We start from the raw sequence: 19,961 nt of genomic DNA on the forward strand, positions 1-19,961 counted from the left end.
TGTGTTTTTATTTTTGGAGGGTAGCGCCCTGTAATTGTCCTGAACACATGCTTCCCCGCTACCCGCCCCCCCTCTTCTCCCTCCTGCCAGCAGCGAAGGAGAGTCCCCCTTTTCTGCATTTATCTTTTCCTTCCCCTTTCTTTATTAAAGGGCCGGGAGTGGCGGCGGCCAATCAGCGCGCGGCTTCCATTTTGTGAGTTCAACTCCGAGGCTCCCGGGCTTCGCGAGGACGCGTTTGCAGCCCCCTCTGCCTCTCCTCTCGGGCGGCCGAGGGGAAGGAGCTGCCTCGTCGGGGCTTCGCGGCGGTGTATCTCACACTGGGGCCCTTTTCGGGGTTTGTAATTTGGCCGTGGGTAGGTAATTGGCTGGAGCAGGGCGGCAGGGCGCGGCAGCCAATCAGCGCACGGCTTCTATAGGGCTTGAGTTATTAGACGCTGATCTCAAAACATCCTTCATCAGACACCAAGGAGAGGCCAACAAGATGAGGGGAGCCATTTTTCTGCAATGGAATTAAATGGCCAAGTGGGTTTTTCCTTTGTTGCAAATGGGGAATGCTTTTCCTTTGACTCCACCATCCAGTTCAGGACGCCTCAATGTGGTGTTTAGCATTTCTCAACAAGCTAAAGGACTCACAGTTGGAAGAATGAAGAAGACTTTTTAAAAAGATCTGGATTTTTCCTTGTGACTTGGAATCCATCTTTGTCTTGTATAACTAGGTCATAGCACACCATTAATGTTCAGCAATTAACAATTTTGAATTCCAAAAAACCTAAGTAAATGACATATTTAATTTTTTTCCTCTTTTTTTTTCGTGGGTGGGTGGTGGGGGGAGCTTGGAGCTATCTTAATCTGTATTCTCTTGACTGAACAATAAATTTTTAAATATGTAGTTTCCTCTATTAAACACTTAAAACTGGCCATCTTATTAACTCCTTCTGCTCTTTTTTTTTTAACAAGGTAATGTTTTAAATGTATAGTTTTAGGATTAGCGAAATGTCAGCAACAAAAAATTGTGAACAGTCGTTATTAGTTTTTAAAAACCTTTTACATTGTAAGTACCCAATCCATTCTGTCCTTAACGCAGTGCAGTTTTCATGTTAATGTGCTGAGATGTCCTTAATTTCTGAACCTTCATCTGCATGTATGTCTTTGTCTCTTGTCTAATAGAAGCCAGTTAAAATGCTTTTAGACGATTTTGCTTGGGTAAAGCTAAGGTGTTAGCTTTAAGCTTTTGAAAATGTTTACAACAATAAATGCTAGTCAGCTTGCTTCCCATTAACATGTACAGTTTCTTTGAAAATCGATCTATTTGAAGAAAAACAGCTCTGTTTTTCTCGTCTTTGGGGGAAGGGGGGGTGGCAAGGGAAAGGAAGACTTTTTCTTTGTGTAGAGAGACTAAAGCCGTCGCAGGAAACTGGATTAAAACTGGAAAACAAGTCCTAGCTGGTTCGAGCCAAACACCAGCGTTAACTTGGGTATTTTCTATGGTGGTTGGGATGGCTGGTGTCTTTTGCCTTTTGTTTGACTTGACTGTGTATTTTCGCCTTTTGTCTCTTAACGATGACCACACCATTGCTATATCCAGAGCAGTACACAGTCCTCAGCGAAGCCGCCTTTTGCCAACCTAACCCTGGAAAGTTTGCAGAAGTGGAAGGAGCAGAAAGTGCATGAGAGTGTAACTTACAAAAAGGTAACAACAAAAAAGACACCATTCCCCCAAATTTTCCCCAGCTAAACAACCCAGAAAAAAACAGATATAGATTTTTTTACAATAACACCTTCAAAACCACCGCCCAGGTTGATCTTCCAGACTCCATGGCACCGGGCTGAGCGGGTAAGTAAGAACAAACAAACAAACAAGAAAAAACTGCCGTTTGCCCCTTCGAGGAAATCCTTTTTTCCAACAGGCCACGGGCTGCAAATGTTGGGGAGCTGAGGGGAGAAGGTTTCTGGAGCTTTATGTTTGGCAGCCGGAGCGTGGGAGGGGGTGTGTGTTGTGAGAAGGGCTTTCAGACCCCTTTCCCCTTTTGCCCCGGAGGGAAGGTCTCCCAGCGACCCTCGGGCATCCATGGAGCCTCCTGCGCCCAGCTGCCTGGCTCTTCCTAGATTTGAGCTTTGGTTGGAGGAAAGAAAAATTGTTGAAGTACTTTGGAGATGAGGGGTTCAAAAGAAGAGGAAACTTCCCCGCCCAGCCTAGGGCCGCTTCCTTTTGACTGTGGGAGTCTCGCACTGGGAAGCCGGCTTTTCGGGGCTCCGGGGCGCGCCTGCGTCTCCTAATCAAAAAAAGGACAAAAGGCCGGCGTCCATGTTGGCACCATGACGCAGCATCTCTCCCGCCTGCAGCCCGAGCCCTGCCTGTTCTCCCGGCCGCGCTCGCTCCTCCCTCCCCAACACCAGTTTTATTTTCAGGTCTCGAGCAGAGCCGCGGGCTGGGGCTGGGGCTGGGGCTGGCTAGCGGGCGGGCCCGGCCGGGCAGGGCAGGGCAGGGCAGGGCTGCTGCCGGCTAATGGCTGCCGGCTCTCCTCTTCCTTCCTCCCTCCTTCCCCGCTTGTCGTTGGGAGCCTGGGGGAGGAGGCGCGTCCTTGGCCCGGCCGGGCCCCAAGAGCCCTCAGGGCCTGGCGCCCCGCGCCGGGGAGCGTCCTGAGGGCCGTTTCGTGGGGGCGCGGGCCTCGGGGCCGTCGCGGGGCCGCTCCCGCGCTCGCCTCCGCGGGGCGAGGCGGCCAGACGGGCGCCATTTCGTGCGCCGCCCGCAGCTCGGGCGGTGGCGGCCGCGGCTGTGGGGGGGTTGGGGAGGCAGGGCGCGCCGCCGCCTGTGTGGACGCCACGAGCCGGGGGAGGCCGCGGGGCACGGCGCTCCGCGCGGAGGGGGCCGACCTCGACGACGGGACCCCCAGCTTCCTGGCACCCCCACCCCGACTCAGAGGCCCAAGCGGGCACGAGGAAGCTTCCCTCCCGGGCCGGGCCGCGGCGGCTCTTCCTCCTCCCTTCGGCGCGGGAGCCAGTAGCAAACGGCCACGGAGCCAGTCGGGGCCTCGCGGCCGCCCCCTGACCCCAACCGGCCCCTCCGGAGGCCATGGGAGCCTCCCCCGCGGCCCGGCCCTGGTTCCAGGCCGCCTCCCTCTTACCCCCCGTCCACCCCCAGCTGCCCAACCGGGCCTCGCGCCCATGCCCTGGCTCCCAGTCGCCCTTTGATAGTCGAGCCGGAGGGGGCAGGTTTCCCGCTTGGTCCCCATTTTGAGAGTGAGCCCCTTTCGGTGGCCGCAGACGCCCCGACTTGGACGCCCTGAGCCCATCTCTCCAACCGAGCTCTCTAGGCTGGAGGTGGGGGCTGGGGCCTGGGAAAGCTGAGCGGGCCTTTCCCGGGATCCCCCCCCAGGCCGAGGGCTCTGGGGTAAACCTTTAGATCTCCGGCCCTTCCTGGGGGAGGGGAGGCGGAGGGGCGGGCCTTTGGAAATGCAGATGAGTCGCCGCCTGCTGCTTGTCGCCTGGGCTGAAGCTTCCTGACTCAGCCACCCCCCTCCCATCCATTCCAGAGTGAGGACCGCCTTGGCAGCGGGGGGATATGGGGGGCAGGGCACATTATAAGGGTCCTCTGCCCTCAAGGAGACCCTGTCCTGTTTGCATTTGGCCAGATCACAAGCTGGGGGCTGTCGTAACAAGTCCTCCGAATTCCACCCCCAGGCCCTTGACTGCAGAAGGGGCAGTGTGCCCAGTGACGCCCAGAGCAGACAATCCCTCTTCCTTTGGACAGCAGGAGCAGGCCTAGTTTGACTCTGACAGTCCTCCCACCAAGGTATGTGTGAGCCCTTTATCCGGCTGTGAGGGTTATTGAGAGGTGGGGGTTGGGGGGCTGGCCTGGAGCCCAGGGAGGGCAGGAACCCCAGACCCGCTGGGCTGGTTCTGCAGCCCCTCCCTCCTCACACAGATGTGTGTGACTGTGTGACGGGCTCCCTGCTGGGCCTACTTGGCCCATCCATCCTTGCTTGTCAGCTTCTGTTGTCAGGAGTTTGGGGCGTGCAAATTCCCTGCTGCATACTAGGAGCTGCACTAGTATTTCCCATTTGTGTGTTTTGTGGTGGGGGGAGGGTTCTGGGTGCATCCTGCTTCTGAAAGGCGCACCCTGAGGGTTCCCACTACCAGGAAGGTAGACTGTACTTTGACCCCGCCTTCCAGCTCCTGTGGGGGTTGTGGAGCGACAGTGCTAACCAGCCTTTTCCCCGCACATGTCTGGGTGCTAGGGAAATGCAGAACAGGTTTCCCTGGCTCTCCTCACTCCTGGGAATTTCCATAATTCCCTTTCCAGCCCCCAAACTAGGAGTATATAGCCCCATTTCTAGAATCGGACAAACCTGGATTTGGATCCTGGCTAGCTGTTTACCTGCTGTTAACTTGCAAAAATGGGGTTAGATCCGTGGTTCTCAAACTGGAGCATGCATCAGAATCGGGTCGAGGTCCCACTGAAACCCAGCCCTGGACCCCACCCCAGGGTTTCTGATTTGGTAGGTGGAGCTCGAAATTTTGCATCACCAGTAGGTTCTCTGGCGATGCTCTTGCTGTAGATAGGGGACACCTTTGGAGGTCCTCTGGGCTGGTTGACACCTGGGGTGAATGTGAGGCAGAAGGAAGCTCATGTACCTGAACCTGAAGCCTTGAGCCTGGCGCTGGGCACATAGTAATCGGCTTCTTAATTATGGCAGCTGCCATTGTTATTCTCCTTCCACCAGCCGACCTGGGGTGGTCTGCCATCCTCTCGGTCTTGGAGAAGTGCACAGCTGGAGCTGAGGCCCTTGCTGTGCCCCAGCCCCCATCATGGTCTCTGATGTGTGATTACCTTGAACCATTTGGGCTCGGGAGCCACCGATCACGCTGCTTCCCCTAGTCAGAGCTCGGCTATCATGGCGGATCCCACCCCTGAGTGTGAGGACTAGGCTGAGGTTCGGGGGAGGCTGTTGGGCTTGACATGGAGGTTTTGTCGGGGCCACCAGTCAGGCACCGCGGGTTCGGATCTCCTGGCCGACCTTGGGCGAGTCTCTCCTGTGTAAAGTGATAATGATGCATGCTGGAAAGGGTGGTGCAGGGGGCTGGCCACTCCCTCGGGCTTCCCACGAGCTGGCCTCCGTGGTTATCCTGATTATTGCCCGGGGCGGGGGCCCGGCTGCCTCTGGCCGGCGCATCGCCCCTCCCCCAGCCCCCTTCCCGCAGCACGTGGCAGAGGCGGCGGGCAGAGGGGAAGGTGCCCTGCTTTGGGAAGCCACCAGCACTGGTGGCTCCTCCCGTGCACCGAGTCAGCCGGGTGTAGAGTCAGCTCCACGGGTGTTGCGTGGCAACGGGGTGTCTGTGTGTGTCCTGACTCGGAGAGCAGGAGTGACTCGACCTAGGTCACAGGCCACCTCTAGCAGGGCCAGGACAGGGTTCCAGGTGTCTTGAATTGCAGCCCAGCGCCTGTTCCCGTGGCACCCCCTCACCCCAGCTGTCTGGGTTATTTTGGGCTCCCTCCCGTGCCAGCTGTCTGCTGGCAGCACTGCCCGGGAGCCGCCGCGAGCCGCTGGCTGTAAGTGAGCAGCGTGTGAGCATCCGCCACACCCCTGCCCAGACTGCCTCCCCTTTCCCGTACCCTGAGTGCGGGGAGAGGGTGAAAGCGCTTTGGAAGAAGTTGGCGAGGTGTCCGCCTTGAGCCTGCTTTCTCTCCCTCCACACCCCAACCTGAGGCTTGCATTCAGCTCTGCGGCGCGCTCCCTCCGCCCTCTGGGTCCCCGCTGGCCTGCTTCTCCACCCGAGGGCGACACCTTCCCCTCGACGGAGCCCTCAGGGCTCCCGGAGCGCCCACCGGCCTCGAGTGGGTAGATGATGGGTGGAAACCCTCCCCTTCCAGCTGCCGCCGGGAGGCCTTTAGCCGGGTCCCCCACCCCCGCCGTCGGGCCAGTTCAGGAGCAGTTAGGTGCTGATCTGCCGTCTGGGGAGGGAGCGGAGCCCGGCCGGGACCGGGAGGAACCCTCCCCTCTGCCCCCACTTTCCCTCTGCGTCTCCCCCGGGGCCGCGCGGCTGGGGGGGCGTGGCGGCCCCGTCCACGGGCCGCCCAGCGCGGGGGGCGGCCGGAGAGGGCCACACCAGCGGAAGGCAGCCACTGGCCGCCGCCTCCGGCCCGCGCCAGGGCCCGCCTCTTCCGGCCCCCGGGAGCGGGCGTGGAATGTGACCCTGTGCACCCGGCGAGGGGGGCTCGGCAGCCTCGGCCCGGACTGGAGAGCGGGCCTCCGCCATCTCGGCCGCCTGGGTCCGGGGCTGCCCCTGCGGCCTCAGGCGAGTCCTTGCCCCTCTCTGAGCTTTGCCTCCCTGCGTGTACCAGGAGGAGGAAATTGGAAGACAGTCTGAGCTGTTTGTCCGAGTCTGGCTTCACGAGGGCGTGTTAGGGGCCCTAGTAGCGACCCCACCCAACCCGGGGTGCTGGTGGGCAGCTGAGGCCAGGAGAGGTCCTAAGTGGGCGTCCACAGAGCCTGCCCAGGCCTGGCGGCTGGACACCTGGCTTCTCGCCAGGCCACCCTTGGCACCCTCCCATCTCTGGGACCTCAGAGTGGCTTTCCATGTTAAGGCTGAGGTTTTACTGCTGCTTCTCTGGGTGTTCTGAGGAACCCAGGAAAGTGGAAGCCGCAAGCACTGTTGTTAGCTTCCTGTCCCAACCTGGCCTGAGTCTGGCTGTCCTTGACCTGACAGGACAGGGGTGGAGCCAGCTTCTGCCTCTTTCCTGCTGTCTTCACGACGGCACAGGCTGCCTTTCCTTCGTGTGAACACAAACACATTCACCCCACAAACGCCTCTGGACGGTCTCCCTAGACTTGTGAGTCCCCACAGCTTTTGTGGCAAGAGCCGGCTTTAAGAATCCTACTTGTCTTCCTAAATCTCTCCAGAAAGTCCTGGTGAGGAGGAGAATCACTGGGGTCGTCAGAACATCTTGCAGGTAGGGGCCCTGGGCTTCTCAGCGGGTCTGGCCCATCCTCCTCGGGGACTCTGAGCAGTTGGCCTGGCTCCTGGGTATTTACAGCTCTAGATCCAACCCCACCATGAGAGCTGGGTCTCAGTCAGAAACGCTCTGGCTGGGGAGAGGCTGTGGCTCTGCCAACCTCTTGGCCGGGCAGGGGTGGGTGGGCAGTGGCCCATGTCAGCTGTTGTGCCCGGGTGCAGGCAGGGCTGGGAAGACTCACTTTTCCTCATTCCTTCCCCTTAGATTTGTACAAGTCTTTATTCTGTTATCAGTAGAGATCGGAGCCTCATTTCCCAGAATGAGAAAGGGGAGTCTCGAGATCTGAAGATTTTAAGCAAAGGCAGGGCCCCTCGCACGGTAAGCCTGGCTTTGGGTGACACCGTTCATTTAGAGTGGGTGGCGCATCTACGTTCACTCCCCCCAGGTCCCTGCTGGATCGGGTGGTCTTCCCCCTGAGCTTCAAGGTCCCTGGTGATCTTGGAGCGTCAAGCATCCTCACCTTCACCCAGGGCTGCTTGTCCACCCTCCCTTCCTGAGTGACTGTCACTGCATCCTGGCTTGACTGAGGCCTCCCCCACTCCCAGGTCCTGGGGGCTTTGCTTCTGACCTGTCTCTGGCCTGGTCCCTCCTCTCCCGCCACCTTCAGCCTGCTGCTGCGGAAAGCTGGCTCAGCCCTCCAGGATCTAACCCCTCTCTCTGGCTCCCTCCTCATCCCCGAGCCACTGCTGAACCTAATAGGGGCTCTCTAGTCTCAGTGCATTTGCCCAGGCAAGGTACCCATCCTACTTCCGCTTGCCTGCCCTCCCCAACATTGTGAAGCTTAGTTCATGTGCCACCCATCTCCCAGCCTGCCCTGAGCCCCAAAGGGGTTCTGATCTCTAATTGTCCAATTCCATTAGACCATGAGAGATGTGAGCTCCTCGAGGGCAGGAATACAATTGCTGCTCAATAAACAAGTGTTGCAAAAAAGGAATGGATGAGTTGCTGTGATTTTGTCAAGGTGGTGGTTGACCCACCAGATGCCCCTCAGGCCTGGTGACCCAGAGCACTGGCGAAGGCTCCCATGTGGCGACCTGGCCTGGCCCGACCTCTCCTTCCCAGCTCAAGCTGTTGTCTTTTGGGCTTCTATGGGTGGTGGCTGCTGCCCTCTGCTGGTCAGTCCTTGCCTCACATGCGCTGAAAACCTTGACCCGGCATTTATGGAACTGCCAGGTTGGCAGTCTGCTTGGCAGGGTACAGTTAAAACCTGATCTTTGCTGAGAATTTGAAAATTGGGCTTCTGGGTAGACAGGTCAAGAATCTCCTGAATCCTGCCAGCCCCACCCCTCTGAGGAAACTAGGTGAGGTCATTTATGCCCCGCCACACACCATGCTGCTGGTAAGGCTTTGCTAGAAAAGAACTCTACCCACCCCAACTAATTAGATCCCACTCTCATTTGGCCATGCCCAGTGCCCATCTGCCTCAGACCCGCTCCACGGTCACCTCTGCCAGCTCTGGCCACTGACCTGGCTCGTGTAGGAGACAGCCCAGGGTCCCAGGGGTCTTAGCCTGCTGCCCTGATAGTACCTGAACATGGTAGTAAGTGCTCAATAAATGTCAGTTTTGATCAGGGAATGGGCTACTGGGAGAGAAAGCTTTAAATTGCTTGGTTGGGTGGGAGTTATCAGTCTTCCCAAAGTACACCAGGCAGGGCCCGGCTGGTCATGGGACTAGATCTACCCGGGTCACCCCAGCCTCCGACGGTGCCGGTTCGGTTCACACACATCTGGCCCCCACGGGAAGGAGGTTCCCTACCGCGTGGCTTGGGGCCTTCACAGGACACAGTGTGGCTGCTCACCTGGGCCCGGGAGAGGGCGCCAGACGTCCACCCTGCGGCCCCAGGAAGGGCCCAGGTAAGCGGAACCCTCGTTCCGCACCCCCAACCCTGCACACCCAGGCGACCCCGAGAGTCGGGGCGGGTGGGGGGGTGGGTATGTCCGCGGGCCGATATCTTCCTTGGCGCCGCCGCCGCCACCTCCCGTGGGGAAACAGGCCAGAGGCAGGCTTGCCCCAGGCCGCACAGCTAGCGGAGCAAAGCTGGGACGCTTTTTGCAGGGCTTGAGACCTGTTCTCGGACCCCGATATTGGAGGCACAGTCCGCCAATCGATGAGTCCCGGTTCGACGGGGGAGGGCGAGCTGGCCAATCAGAGAGTCCCTGCCGGAAGGAGGCGCCCGCCAATCAGGAGCGCCCTGCTCGGAGCGGCGGAAACGCTGGGGTCCTGCCGGCGGGGGGCGCGCCGTGACGCACGGGGGGGAGCTGCGCCTGCGGCGCTGAGCACCCGGGGTCTCAGCCTCACTTTCCCTGGGGCTGAGAGCTGGACGCCTCGGGCCCGGACGCCGGCAGGAGGGAAACTGAGGCTGGGAGGTCGGCCCGGGCGGCTGCCTGGCGGAGGCGGTGCCGGCTCCGGAGGGGCGGAGCCTCGCCCGAGGCCCCGCCCCCGCCCCGGTCGCTCGCCGGGGCAGCCCCAGCGCACTGCCGTGCGAGCCGCCGCCGGTGCTGCCGGCTGCGGGCTATGGACGCCCCCGGGGCCGCGGGCCCGGGCAGGAAGGAGCTGAAGATCGTGATCGTGGGCGACGGCGGCTGCGGCAAGACCTCGCTGCTCATGGTGTACAGCCAGGGCTCCTTCCCCGAGGTGAGGCCCGCTGGGGGGCGGGCGGGCTTGGGCTCCTGGGAGCGAGGGGCGGCCCTCGGCCCCTGTGCGCCCCCGAGCCGAGACTCCGGGGTCCCTGGCGCCCTGAGCGTGGAGCGGAGGCCGCCACCCCGGGTCGCCCCTCGGGAATTCCAGAGCCCGGCGGGGCGAGGAGGGCTGAGCCGGGTGGAATAAGGGTAGTGGGGGGTGGAGGGAGGGGCGTACAGCCGGGCCCCCGCCGCTCCACCTGAAGACCAGCCCGACCCCTTGTCCGACAGCGCTACGCCCCGTCGGTGTTCGAGAAGTACACGGCCAGCGTGACCGTGGGCAGCAAAGAGGTGACACTGAACCTCTACGACACGGCGGGTGAGTGAGCCTGCGCGTCGGGGGTCTGGGCCGTGTGGGAGTGGGGGGGAGACAGGGGCAGTGTCGGGCTGCAGGGTTTTCCATGTGGGAGCATCCTCACCCACCAGCCTCTCCAAGGCCCTGACATCTCCATGGTTCCTGGAGGCCGAGCTGGGCACTGGTGGGAGTCCCGTGGGGCCCCGCCTGGCTGGGTGACCCTGGCGGCCCCACCACTCTGAGGCCTCAGTCTCCCCATCTGTAAAAAGTGGGCATTTGGATGAGGGGAGTCCAGGGCCACTCCTCCCAGCACTGAAGGACTGAGCACCCATGGTTTAGTTCCCATCCTGTGGTTCTAGAAAACCATAGGCTACAGTCCTGCCTCCCGTGGCTTCTGGATGTCGTGTGCAGGGTGCTGTGGCATCCGCAGATTCCGTGTGCAGATTTGAGGCCTGTGGTTCTAGAATATTTGCTTCCAGAGCAGAGCCTGTGGGTCCCAGACGCTGGGACCTCCAGTTCTGTGTCCTGAGATCAGGTCCTGTGGTCTTTACTTCGAGTTCTGTGCTTTTAGGATCCTGTAGCTGCAGTTCTGGGTTTTCCTGGTTCCCTGGGGGAGAAACCAGGCAACATTAGAAAATGAATTGAGGAAGGAAGGGAGCTCTAGGGAAGGAGACTCTTATTTCTGAATAAGCTCCTACTTGCTACCTGCAGCTCCTAGCACATGCAGATTTATGCTGGTTGCAGGAGAGCGGTGTGAACTTTTTTTCTTGTTCTTTGGGGAGGCTGGTGGGTGGGAGGTGGAGAGCACAGCCATGGGAGAACTTGGTTAGCACGGCCTGGGCCCTGCCCTCCGGGAGCCTCCATTCTTCCCTGGCAGCCCCTGGGCTGAGTCAACATTGGGGAGCGAAGGTCGGGATCCCAGGTGGGGCCACCTCCAGCCTCCGTGACTCAGTGTTGAGTGGCCTGCATGGAACATGTCGTGGAGGTCCCCCTGCCCTGCCCACCAGTCCTTGTATGTGTGAGCTGAGATCTGCAACTTACAATGGGATGAGCCCAAATCCAGGATCCCCTGCCCCCACTCATGTCACCTCCATCCCTGACTTTGCTATACGGTCACCCCTCCCCTACATTGGCCTCTGAGGACCCTCCCTGGCTGGAGAGAGGCCTGCCGGGCTCTTTCCAGAACAGAGCCACACCCCCAGCCTACGGAAGGGGGTGCTGGGAAAACTTGCCAGGAATTCCCAAGGGCGTGGCCTGGAGGGCAGGAGAAGTCAGGGTGTGTCTAGGAGCTTTTGATTTCACCTGTGTCCTGACCGCAGCCAGAGAGGGGCAGTTTCATTAATCAAACTTTGTGGGTAGAGTGCTGGTGGGTCCAAGAGGGGGTACAGCTCGCCCAAGTGCCCTGGGAGAATCAGACGGGAGTTTTCACTCTCCCTTGCGCTGAGGGCCTCCCCCATCAGATCCTGGTGGTTTAAGGTTCAGGGCAGCCGCTGCCGTCAGACTGAGAGCAGGTGCCGTGGCTGGCTTTCCCAGCCTTGCCGGAGAAAGATGCTCAAAGAACGTGTCTGGAGCTATTGTCTTGAATCCGTGTCCTGCAGAGCTGGGTGCTGACCCCCACCCGAGATAGGACTCTTCCAAGCAGCAGAGTAGAGCTGGGGGGTGGGGGAAGTAGGCCCCCCGATGTAGTCTTTGGGGGGTAGGCTGGCTTCCCAGCAAGGAGGGGCACTCGGGGAGGAGGGAGTGTGGGTGCCCCCAGGGTCCCGCTGTGACGGGGGAAGCCCCAGCTGGGGGAAGGAAAGTCCCTGGCCAGCGAGCCACGTGAGGGAGGAACCGGGCCGTTCCCCTGTGCTTGCCGTGGACAGCAAGCTTGAGGAATGATGGCTGGGTGGCTGAACAGTAAATCTGAGTGTGGCAGGCAGCCCTGGGGAGGATCTGGGTGACCAGGGCAGTACGAGATGATCCCCACCTTTGGGATGGCCGGAGGTTAGGAGCATGTGGCGGAAAAGCCCGACCAGGTGACCAGCTGGACAGAGGCGAGGGGGGTGGCCAAGCTACAGATGAGACTAGAAGAGGTAGTTGTAGAAGGTTCTAGAACTAACTTGATGGGTTGGACCCAGTGGGGATATCTCTCCAACAGGTGTGGCCAGAGCTGTGGAACAGGGGTGGCCTTGGGAGGATGGTTGTGTCCCTTCTCAGGACCAAGTGATTGCGCTGGGTGGCGTCAGGGCTCGGCCCGCGGGGGTCTCCATCCTGCGGAAGCAGTTGCGGGCCCGCAGGGGAGGGAGGGCGGATGGGGAGCAGACCAGGACGGGGTGTGAGCCGGTGGCCCCAGCAGCTTCACCCGCCAGGCCCTGAAACCCTCAGGCAGGAAGTTGTGGTGAAGCCTGAAGTTTCCCGGGCCAAGGCGAGGTGGGGGCGAGGTGGGGTGTAAGGCACTGGCTAGAGACCGGCCTCATCTGGGCCTTGGGGTTGGTCAGGTGCAGGGGTGGGGACCCGGGATGGGCTGGGGGTTGCCCCAGGCAGGTGGGGAGCTATGGTCCCCTTCCCAGCCTGAGATGGGAACAGAAGGAAAAGTGTGTGTTTCTAAGGGGACAGGAGGGGTGTCAGGAGCCACGGGAGCCAGGAGTGTTGGAGGCTCGTGGGGAGTGGTGTCTGGGTCAGTCAGAAGGTAGCCTCAGCTCAAACCCCCAACCCCAACTCCTCCTAGCTCTGGGGCGGAAACACAGGTGGGCGGACCCAGCAAAGCTAGTAAAAGTGGGTTCCTTTTCTGGAAGCTTCCCTTTCTCACACTGCCAGCACCCCTCCCCTTGCCAGCACTCCAGCCAGGGCTAGGAACCACCTGCTCTGTGCAGGCCCTTCAGAGCTGGGGACTGCTGTGGCCTGATGACACCCCCTCTCTCCTTGGCCTTAGAGACTCCTGCTTCCAGAAAGACAGAGCCACACAGGAAGTAGCCCCTGGGAGGAGAACACCTCACTTCCGCGGCCCTACCCCCCCACCCCCCCAGTGCTGCCAACTCCAGCACGATGGGCAGCTGCAAGAGGAGATTTTTCTCCTCCAGAAACAAATGCATGCTTTTGCACACACACCCAGGGCTTTTTCTTTTCACTTCTTAGAGCCCGTCTGCAGAGACTGGGGTCAGACCCCTGTGTGTCTAGGGGCCAGGACTTGGCCCCTTTAAGCTTGACATCATGGTGGGTCCAGAGATCCTGAGGTGAGAACCCCCTACCCAGCCCCCTGTAGTGTAGCCACAGTGACTGCCCCTCACCTTTCCCAGCATTTCCCAGCCTACCCCATCCTTTCACTTCCAGTATCTGAGGCAGGGTTGTCACCCATTTTCTCAGATAAGGAAACTGACGGCCAGGGAGAAGGTGCCAAGGTGACCAAACGAGCCTGCTAGTGGAGCTGGGCTCCCCTGACTCATCCGTGAGGGTGGAGCAGTACATGGGGCCCCTCCCGAGGAGCCATTGGGTCAATGGCCTTAACCTGGGAAAGCTGAGCCAGCCAGGGTCAAGCCAGAAAGGCCTCTCAGAAGAGGAGCCGGGGTCCCGGCTGGCTGCCCATGCCCTCCTAGAGTCCATCTCTTCCCGTGGATAGCTGTGTTGGCAGCTGTTTTGTCTTACCTGGTCAGGGCTGGGGCTGGTGGGGTAAGGGCAGCTCCCAGCCCCAGGTGTCCTACCAGTGGTCCTCTGTCATCTACAAAGCTTCCCCTTAGCTGTGTGACCTTGAATAAGTCACATCACTTCTCTGTGCTCCAATCTCTACATCTGTAAATTGAGAATAATAAACAGGTGTCTCTTGCAGGGTCGTGGTGAGGAGTGATGAGTTATGCAGGTAATAGGTCCTAGCAAGGAAGGAGTGAGGACTCATTGACAAATACATCATTGACCATTTATTTTTATTGGCATCAAGAGTTGGCAACGTCTTCCATCCCCATTTCACAGATGAGGAAACTGAGGTCCAGAGAGTAATTCCCAGGAAGGCTCACCAGAAGAATTGGCGCCAGAGCAGCCTGGCAGCCAGCTGACCTTGGAGTCAGGAGCCGACGGGGTGCCCGCTTCCCTCCGAGGTGGCTGCCTGAATTAACACAGGTCATGGAAGCAAAAGGCCCTTGAGTCACCAAACATTTTTGAGCTCGCCTGCGTTCTGGCCTAGAGCCAGGGGATGTGACAGTGAGCAGTTCAGACCCAGCCCCTGGCCTCACGGGGCTGACGTGCTCGTGGGGACACAAACCCAAAACCCCAGAAAAACAGCGTGACGTCAGGTCCTGGTGTGTGCTAGGAAGGACTCCGCTGCGGTCGTGGGACAGCCTATGCAGGAAGCTGTCATTTCAGAGCTGTCGGGAGAGGCACTCTGGCTGCAGCGAGCTGAAGGGAACCATGTGGCCAACTGGGGGGAGACTGTTCTAGAAGGGAGAGCAGCGAGGGCGAGGCCCTGAGGTGAGAGCAGGCTGGAGTGACTGCTCCTGGCCCCCGCGGTCCAAGCGCAACCTCTGGCTTCCTCCTTCCGCCCACCGCAGCCTGACTTCTGCCCTCTGCCAGCTCGACTGAACCCACTCGGACGCATGTCATCGCAGGCCGTAGTTGCTAAACCTAACAGGCATGTCTCGGCCCCTATCTGCTGCGGTAGATGAGAGTTGACCAAGGTCAAAGCCACATCCAGTTGGTGTTTCCTGAACGCCTCCTGGGTGCCCAGAGGGTCCTGCCCTCGTGGTGCTCACAGTCCATAGGGAGATAGAAGTAGACAAGTACAGGTATAGGTACGGTTGTGGCAGGAAGTACAACGGAGACCTTTTGGTGCAGTTTCAGAGACACCCAGGGTGGGGAGGCACTTAGAAAATGAAGGGAGAGATTGGGGGGGGGGCAAGTACAAATGCTCCGAGGCACAAGAGGGGCAGGTGGGATTGAGGAGCAGCAAGGAGGCAGCAGGGCTGGACTCCAGTGGGTGAGGGGGCGTGGAGGAGCTGAGTGGGAGGTCGGTGGGCGCCAGGACACGTGACTACAGGAACAGGTTTGGATGTTGTACAAAGGGCAGTAGGGAGCCATTGACGGTGTTGAGGCTGGGGGAGAGGCAGAATCTGACTTGTGATTTAAGATCCCTCCTGTGGCCCAGTGGGGAGTGGGCTCATTGAGGGACAGCAGGAGACCAGGGAGGAGGGGCATGAAAGATGGACAGTGGTGGTGGAGATGGCAAGATGGAGACAGAGCTGTCTGCTAGAACTTTCTACAACGATGGAAATGCTCTCTCTGCACTGTCCATTGTGGTAACTACTAGCCATGTGTGATAACTGAGCACTTGAAATGCTGGTGCAACCAAGGACCTAAGTTTTTAAAGTTAATTTCCATTTAAATAGCCCCAGGTGGCTAGTGGTGACCCTGCTGGACCCAGCAGGTCTAGAAAGGCATGGACAGAGGTTGAGGGGTGGGACATTTAGTGGGGGGTTGGGCTGGAGAGACCTTCTGGGCCCGTTCCCACCATCTTGTTGGTACCTCCCCAGCTTCTAGGGCAGGAGGGTCTGCGTCCGCCCGGCCCCTCACCCCTTCTGCAGTGTGGGACAGAAGGCCACCTGGACAGACCTCCTGTTCCCTGCACACTCTTGCAGCACTGATGCATGGGGTGCATTGGCTCGTGACAACCCTGGGAGGTAGGTTCCTGGGGGGCCTAAGGCTCCCAGAGGTGTCGTTTCTCAGGAGAAGTCACAGCTGAAGCTGCAGAGCTGGGACTCGAACCCATGACCTTAAGCATGGTGCTGTGGGGGAGGTGGCTGAGGGCCACTGGGAGTCCCCGGTGCTAAGGAAGAAGGTGGCTGTACCCTGTTACTGGGTGGGGCCCGGAGCAGGATGTGGTCTGGCTGTGGTCAAGTGGAGAGGCCACTTGTCCTTAGAAGTCTTTGGCCAAGAAGGAAAGGGGAGCAGAGGGAGCTGACGCCTCCCCAGGCACCCACAGCAGCTGGGGGCAGGGCGGGGGCTCCAGTCTGTCCCTTGACTGGAAGGGGCTGGGGGTCACCATGGGCCTGCCAGGTCCCTGGCTCTCTCTGGGGAGTTTTAAGCACCAGGCCTGTGACTAAGTGTGATGCTGGACACTAGCCTGGCTCCTAAACCAGGAAGAGAACTATAAAGGGTCTTACTGGGGACACATGTGGAATCCAAATGGGCCGGGCGTGGGGTCCGAGTTCTGGTGCCTCCATGGGGCTCCTCCTACCCCAGTGGTGTTCTGAGAAAATGCACCTCAAACTATTCGGGGGTAAGGCGTGGGATGTCTGCAGCTTCAGAAACCGAAGTGCTCACCTGTGGGTAAAGCGAGGGCCTGTTCTATCCCCTTCCTGCCATTTCTCCGTAAAGTGTGAAATTGTCAATATAAAGTTACCCCCAACCCAGTCAAGACCCCGTGCTCAAGCCCACCTCCAAGTTCTGATTCAGGTGGTGTTGGGGAGAGACTGAAAACATCCCCCATATTCTGACGGGCAGCCCCCGAGCCCACTAACCCTCAGGCCTTGGAATCACCTGGGAATGCGGTTAATTGCAGCGTCCTCCCCCCGCCCCCCAAAAAATCTGACTCTGGGGGATGGGAGGGGTTTGAGCCCTGGCACAGTCTGCCTCCCAGGGCTGCGTTTTAACCTGAGCCGCGGGGCCTGGAGGACTCATCGCCGGAATTGCCCGCACTTTCCCAGGCGTACCCTGTGATTAGGCCTGGCTCTGCGCGCGTTTTCGCTTTTCTGTCTAATGCTTATCACCCTCCTGTCCGATCCCCCTTTGTAGACGCACCAAGTCACTTGTCCGGGGACCCCCAGCTGCCCTTGCACCTGGCCTGTCTGAGCCCGGAGAGGGGACTCGGGGTATTCAGGGACGGGGTACCCCTCTGGTTTCAGGGCAGGAAGACTACGACCGGCTGCGGCCCCTGTCCTACCAGAACACCCACCTCGTGCTCATCTGCTATGACGTCATGAACCCCACCAGCTTTGACAATGTCCTCATCAAGGTGAGGCCTCCCTCCCAGCCAGCCTCCCAGGGGGGTGCCCCGACCTGCACTGGCCCTGACGCCCCGCCCTCTCTCTCCACAGTGGTTCCCTGAGGTCACCCACTTCTGCCGCGGGACCCCCATGGTGCTCATTGGCTGCAAGACGGACCTGAGGAAGGACAAGGAGCAGCTGCGCAAGCTCCGGGCTGCCCAGCTGGAGCCCGTCACCTACACGCAGGTGGGGCCTCTGCAACCCGGGTGCCTGAGTGGCTTTAGGGGGAGCTGGAGCAAGCAGGGCTCTACCACTAATAATTTAAAATTACCTGCTACCCGCTGATGGAAGCACTTCATGTTACTCACCTCATTTAAGTCTTATCACCCTGAGGCTGCTACTGTTAATATCCCCATTTTGCAGGGGTTAAGTTCAGAGAGGTTAAGCAGTTTGTTCAGGGCCACACAGCCCTGAACCTGCGCCCCTCACCACGGTCCCATCCCGGCTACCCGAGGGGATTTGAGGGGAGGCCAGGTTGGAAAGTAGGGTCCCCTTACCTTACCTCTTGCAAACTCTAGTTTTTTGGGTGAGGCATGGGAAAATAAATAGGGGGAAAAAAAGGAACATAAAGGAATATTAATAATAATGTTAATAAAAAGGAAATGAACATTAATATACATTAGTTTAAAAATAACAAAATAAAGATCTTCTTGTATTCTAATAGAAAGCTCAGAACAGAAAAGGTGTGGAAAAAGGGCTTTTGGTCTTGATGCTTCAACTCCTGCCACAGGCCTGAGACCCAGCCAACCACCCCGTTCTCGGAACTCAGCCTCTTGTCTGCGGCTGAAGGGGTTGGGGGCGCCAGGCAGAGGCCCCCCAGCAGCCCAGACAGGCCTCGTTGCTGTTGACAGCCACCGGACAGGGCCGGTGGGGACACACAGTGGAGAGGGGCCCCAAGCCAAGGCCCCTTCCCAGCGGCCCCCAAAGCCAGCCCCCTGGGAGGGGGTCAGGAGGCCTCAGGCCCCCCTCATTTAACCCTGGCTCCCCCCCACCCAGGGCCAGAGTGCCTGCGAGCAGATCCGCGCGGCCCTCTACCTGGAGTGCTCCGCCAAGTTTCGGGAGAACGTGGAGGAGGTGTTCCGAGAGGCTGCCAGGGTCGCTCTCCGAGCGCTGAAGAAGAACCAGAAACAGCACCGGCTCTGCCTGCTGCTGTGACCCACCAGGCCCGGGCGGTCCCCACGGCAGGACACATGCGCCCGGGTCCCAGAATGCTCCTCCCGAGCTCCTGCGGGGCCGGTGCAGCTTGGCATGTCAGCCCCAGGTGTCTTCAGTCCTTCTGGAACTCTCTTGTCTCCTGGCTGGGGCTTCTGACCATGAACTGATCTCCAGGCTCCCGCTGGAGCTGTGGCCCCCCGTGGGGAACGAGGGGGCTGGGTTCCCGTCCCTCGCACCCCGACCACAGCACGTCCTGTGGGGTGTGAGCAAAGGCGTCTGTCTCCGGCACTCAAGTGCCCTCGTCTCGGCTCCCACTCAGCCACGTGGCGTCCTCTCCATTTTGCACATCTGTGTACGCTTGAAATTAAAAGCCTTGTGTGTTTCACGGACTTGGCAGTGTTCCACGTGGTCCCCCAGCCCGCTGCCTCTCTGGGCTCCTGAGATAGGCACCGACACATCCTCCAGCTTCTTCCTTCCTTCCCCCTGGGAACACGGGGGCCACGGCCTATCAAGAGAGCACAGGCCCAGACATGGGGCCGGCTCCAGGCACCACCTGCCCTCCCATCCCACGCAGCGGACCTCAGCCTTCAGTGGGGCCCACATGCCCAAGGGGGAGAAGAAACGGTCTTTGAAAGGCACAGAGTGGACCCCCCGACCACCCACCTGAACCCCTGCTCAGTCTCCTCCCCCCTGAACCCCACACTGCCAGAAGCTCAAGATGAAGATCCCACCAGCTCCCTGCGTGATCTGGGGCAAGTCAGTTATTTCTGTGGACTGTGTCCCCATCTGCAGAGGACAGGACAGGCCAATTAAATAGCCCGATGGCTACCCTCTGGCCCCACCAGCCGCCACTTGTACCAGAATGTCAAGTTCAGGAGCCCAAACCAAACCATCCTGGCCTCCCACGGGAAGGGACTGGATGGACCCCTGCCCACTCAGAGCTGGCCCTTGAGCCTTCTGCGACAGCAGCACCGGGAGACACTTGTTAAACCACAGCTTCCTGAGCCCCAGACCACCTTCTGGAAGCTCAGCGTGGAGTGTGTATGGGGGTGGGGGGCTGCCCAGAGGTTCCTAAACAAGTGCCCCAGCAAATCGAATGCTTGGTTCTGAGGTGAGGTTCAGGAGTCCGCTTACCAAGAGGGGCCCACACCTTCAGGTTGCTTCTGCCTCCCTGTTTCTAATGCCACCAACCCCCCTTGCCCAGGAAGCCTGAGCCTCCCAGAGGTCAGGTGGCCAGGGCAGGAGAACACTGAAACCCCGCCCACCCCATCTGGGTCCCCCCAAACCCTGCCATGCCCTGGGAAGTCAGCAGAAGGTGCACCCCACAGACAATGTATTCCAGTAGACGCCAAGGACTTGTGGACTAATGATGGTCAAGGGCAGGGATCAGCACACTGTGGCCCGTGGGCCCAATCTGGCCACTGCCTGTTTTTGTAAATAAAGTTTCATGGGCACATGGCCGTGCCCATTCACGTATGCATTGCCTGGCTGCCTTCACCCTCCAGCGGGAGAATCGAGGAGCTGTGACACTGCGATACGGCACACACAGCCTGGAATATTCGCTGTCTGGCCCGTTAAAGGACCAGTTTGCTTTCTCCTAGCCTAGGGCAAACTCAAGTGCCTAATGGGCCAGATGGGGACCCAAAGAGCAAAGCAGGGCAGGAATAAAAGGGAGAGGTGGGTCTGCAGCAGACAGGAAAGCGAGCACTTGTCCCAGAAAGCGGCTCAGCCCCAGCCACACGTGCCCTTCGGGAATGCTGCCAGATCTTTCCATCTTTCCAGGGAAAGTAGAAATTTGAATTTTTTATGT

General features: G+C 59.4%; 1 protein-coding gene and 1 long non-coding RNA gene across 9 annotated transcripts; both read left to right on the top strand.

Moving 5' to 3' along the window:
• Nucleotides 1-196: 196 nt before the first annotated feature.
• LOC119519223 lies at nucleotides 197-7,949 on the top strand. 7 transcript variants are annotated; one of them, XR_005213983.1, is made up of 7 exons: nucleotides 362-773; nucleotides 1,586-1,690; nucleotides 1,798-1,834; nucleotides 3,682-3,793; nucleotides 6,903-6,952; nucleotides 7,220-7,333; nucleotides 7,561-7,949. It is a non-coding gene; the product is annotated as an uncharacterized LOC119519223 (long non-coding RNA). The 7 variants fall into 7 exon arrangements; XR_005213986.1 differs by lacking the exons at nucleotides 362-773; nucleotides 1,798-1,834 and adding an exon at nucleotides 197-334; XR_005213987.1 differs by lacking the exons at nucleotides 362-773; nucleotides 1,798-1,834 and adding an exon at nucleotides 232-353.
• A 1,012-nt stretch (nucleotides 7,950-8,961) lies between these two features.
• RHOF (ras homolog family member F, filopodia associated) lies at nucleotides 8,962-19,627 on the top strand. Of its 2 annotated transcripts, XM_037816789.1 has the most exons (6): nucleotides 8,962-9,650; nucleotides 9,926-10,013; nucleotides 15,485-15,631; nucleotides 16,856-16,965; nucleotides 17,048-17,182; nucleotides 17,993-19,627. In XM_037816789.1, the coding sequence occupies exons 1-6, from the start codon at nucleotides 9,531-9,533 to the stop codon at nucleotides 18,149-18,151; spliced, it is 759 nt and encodes a 252-aa protein (XP_037672717.1). In that variant the 5' UTR covers nucleotides 8,962-9,530; the 3' UTR covers nucleotides 18,152-19,627. The 2 variants fall into 2 exon arrangements, with proteins under 2 accessions (XP_037672717.1, XP_037672718.1); XM_037816790.1 differs by lacking the exon at nucleotides 15,485-15,631 and having other exon boundaries at nucleotides 8,972-9,650.
• The last annotated feature ends 334 nt before the right edge of the window (nucleotides 19,628-19,961 follow it).

This window comes from Choloepus didactylus, chromosome 23 (assembly GCF_015220235.1).
Source record: "Choloepus didactylus isolate mChoDid1 chromosome 23, mChoDid1.pri, whole genome shotgun sequence".
Lineage (NCBI taxonomy): Eukaryota > Metazoa > Chordata > Mammalia > Pilosa > Megalonychidae > Choloepus > Choloepus didactylus.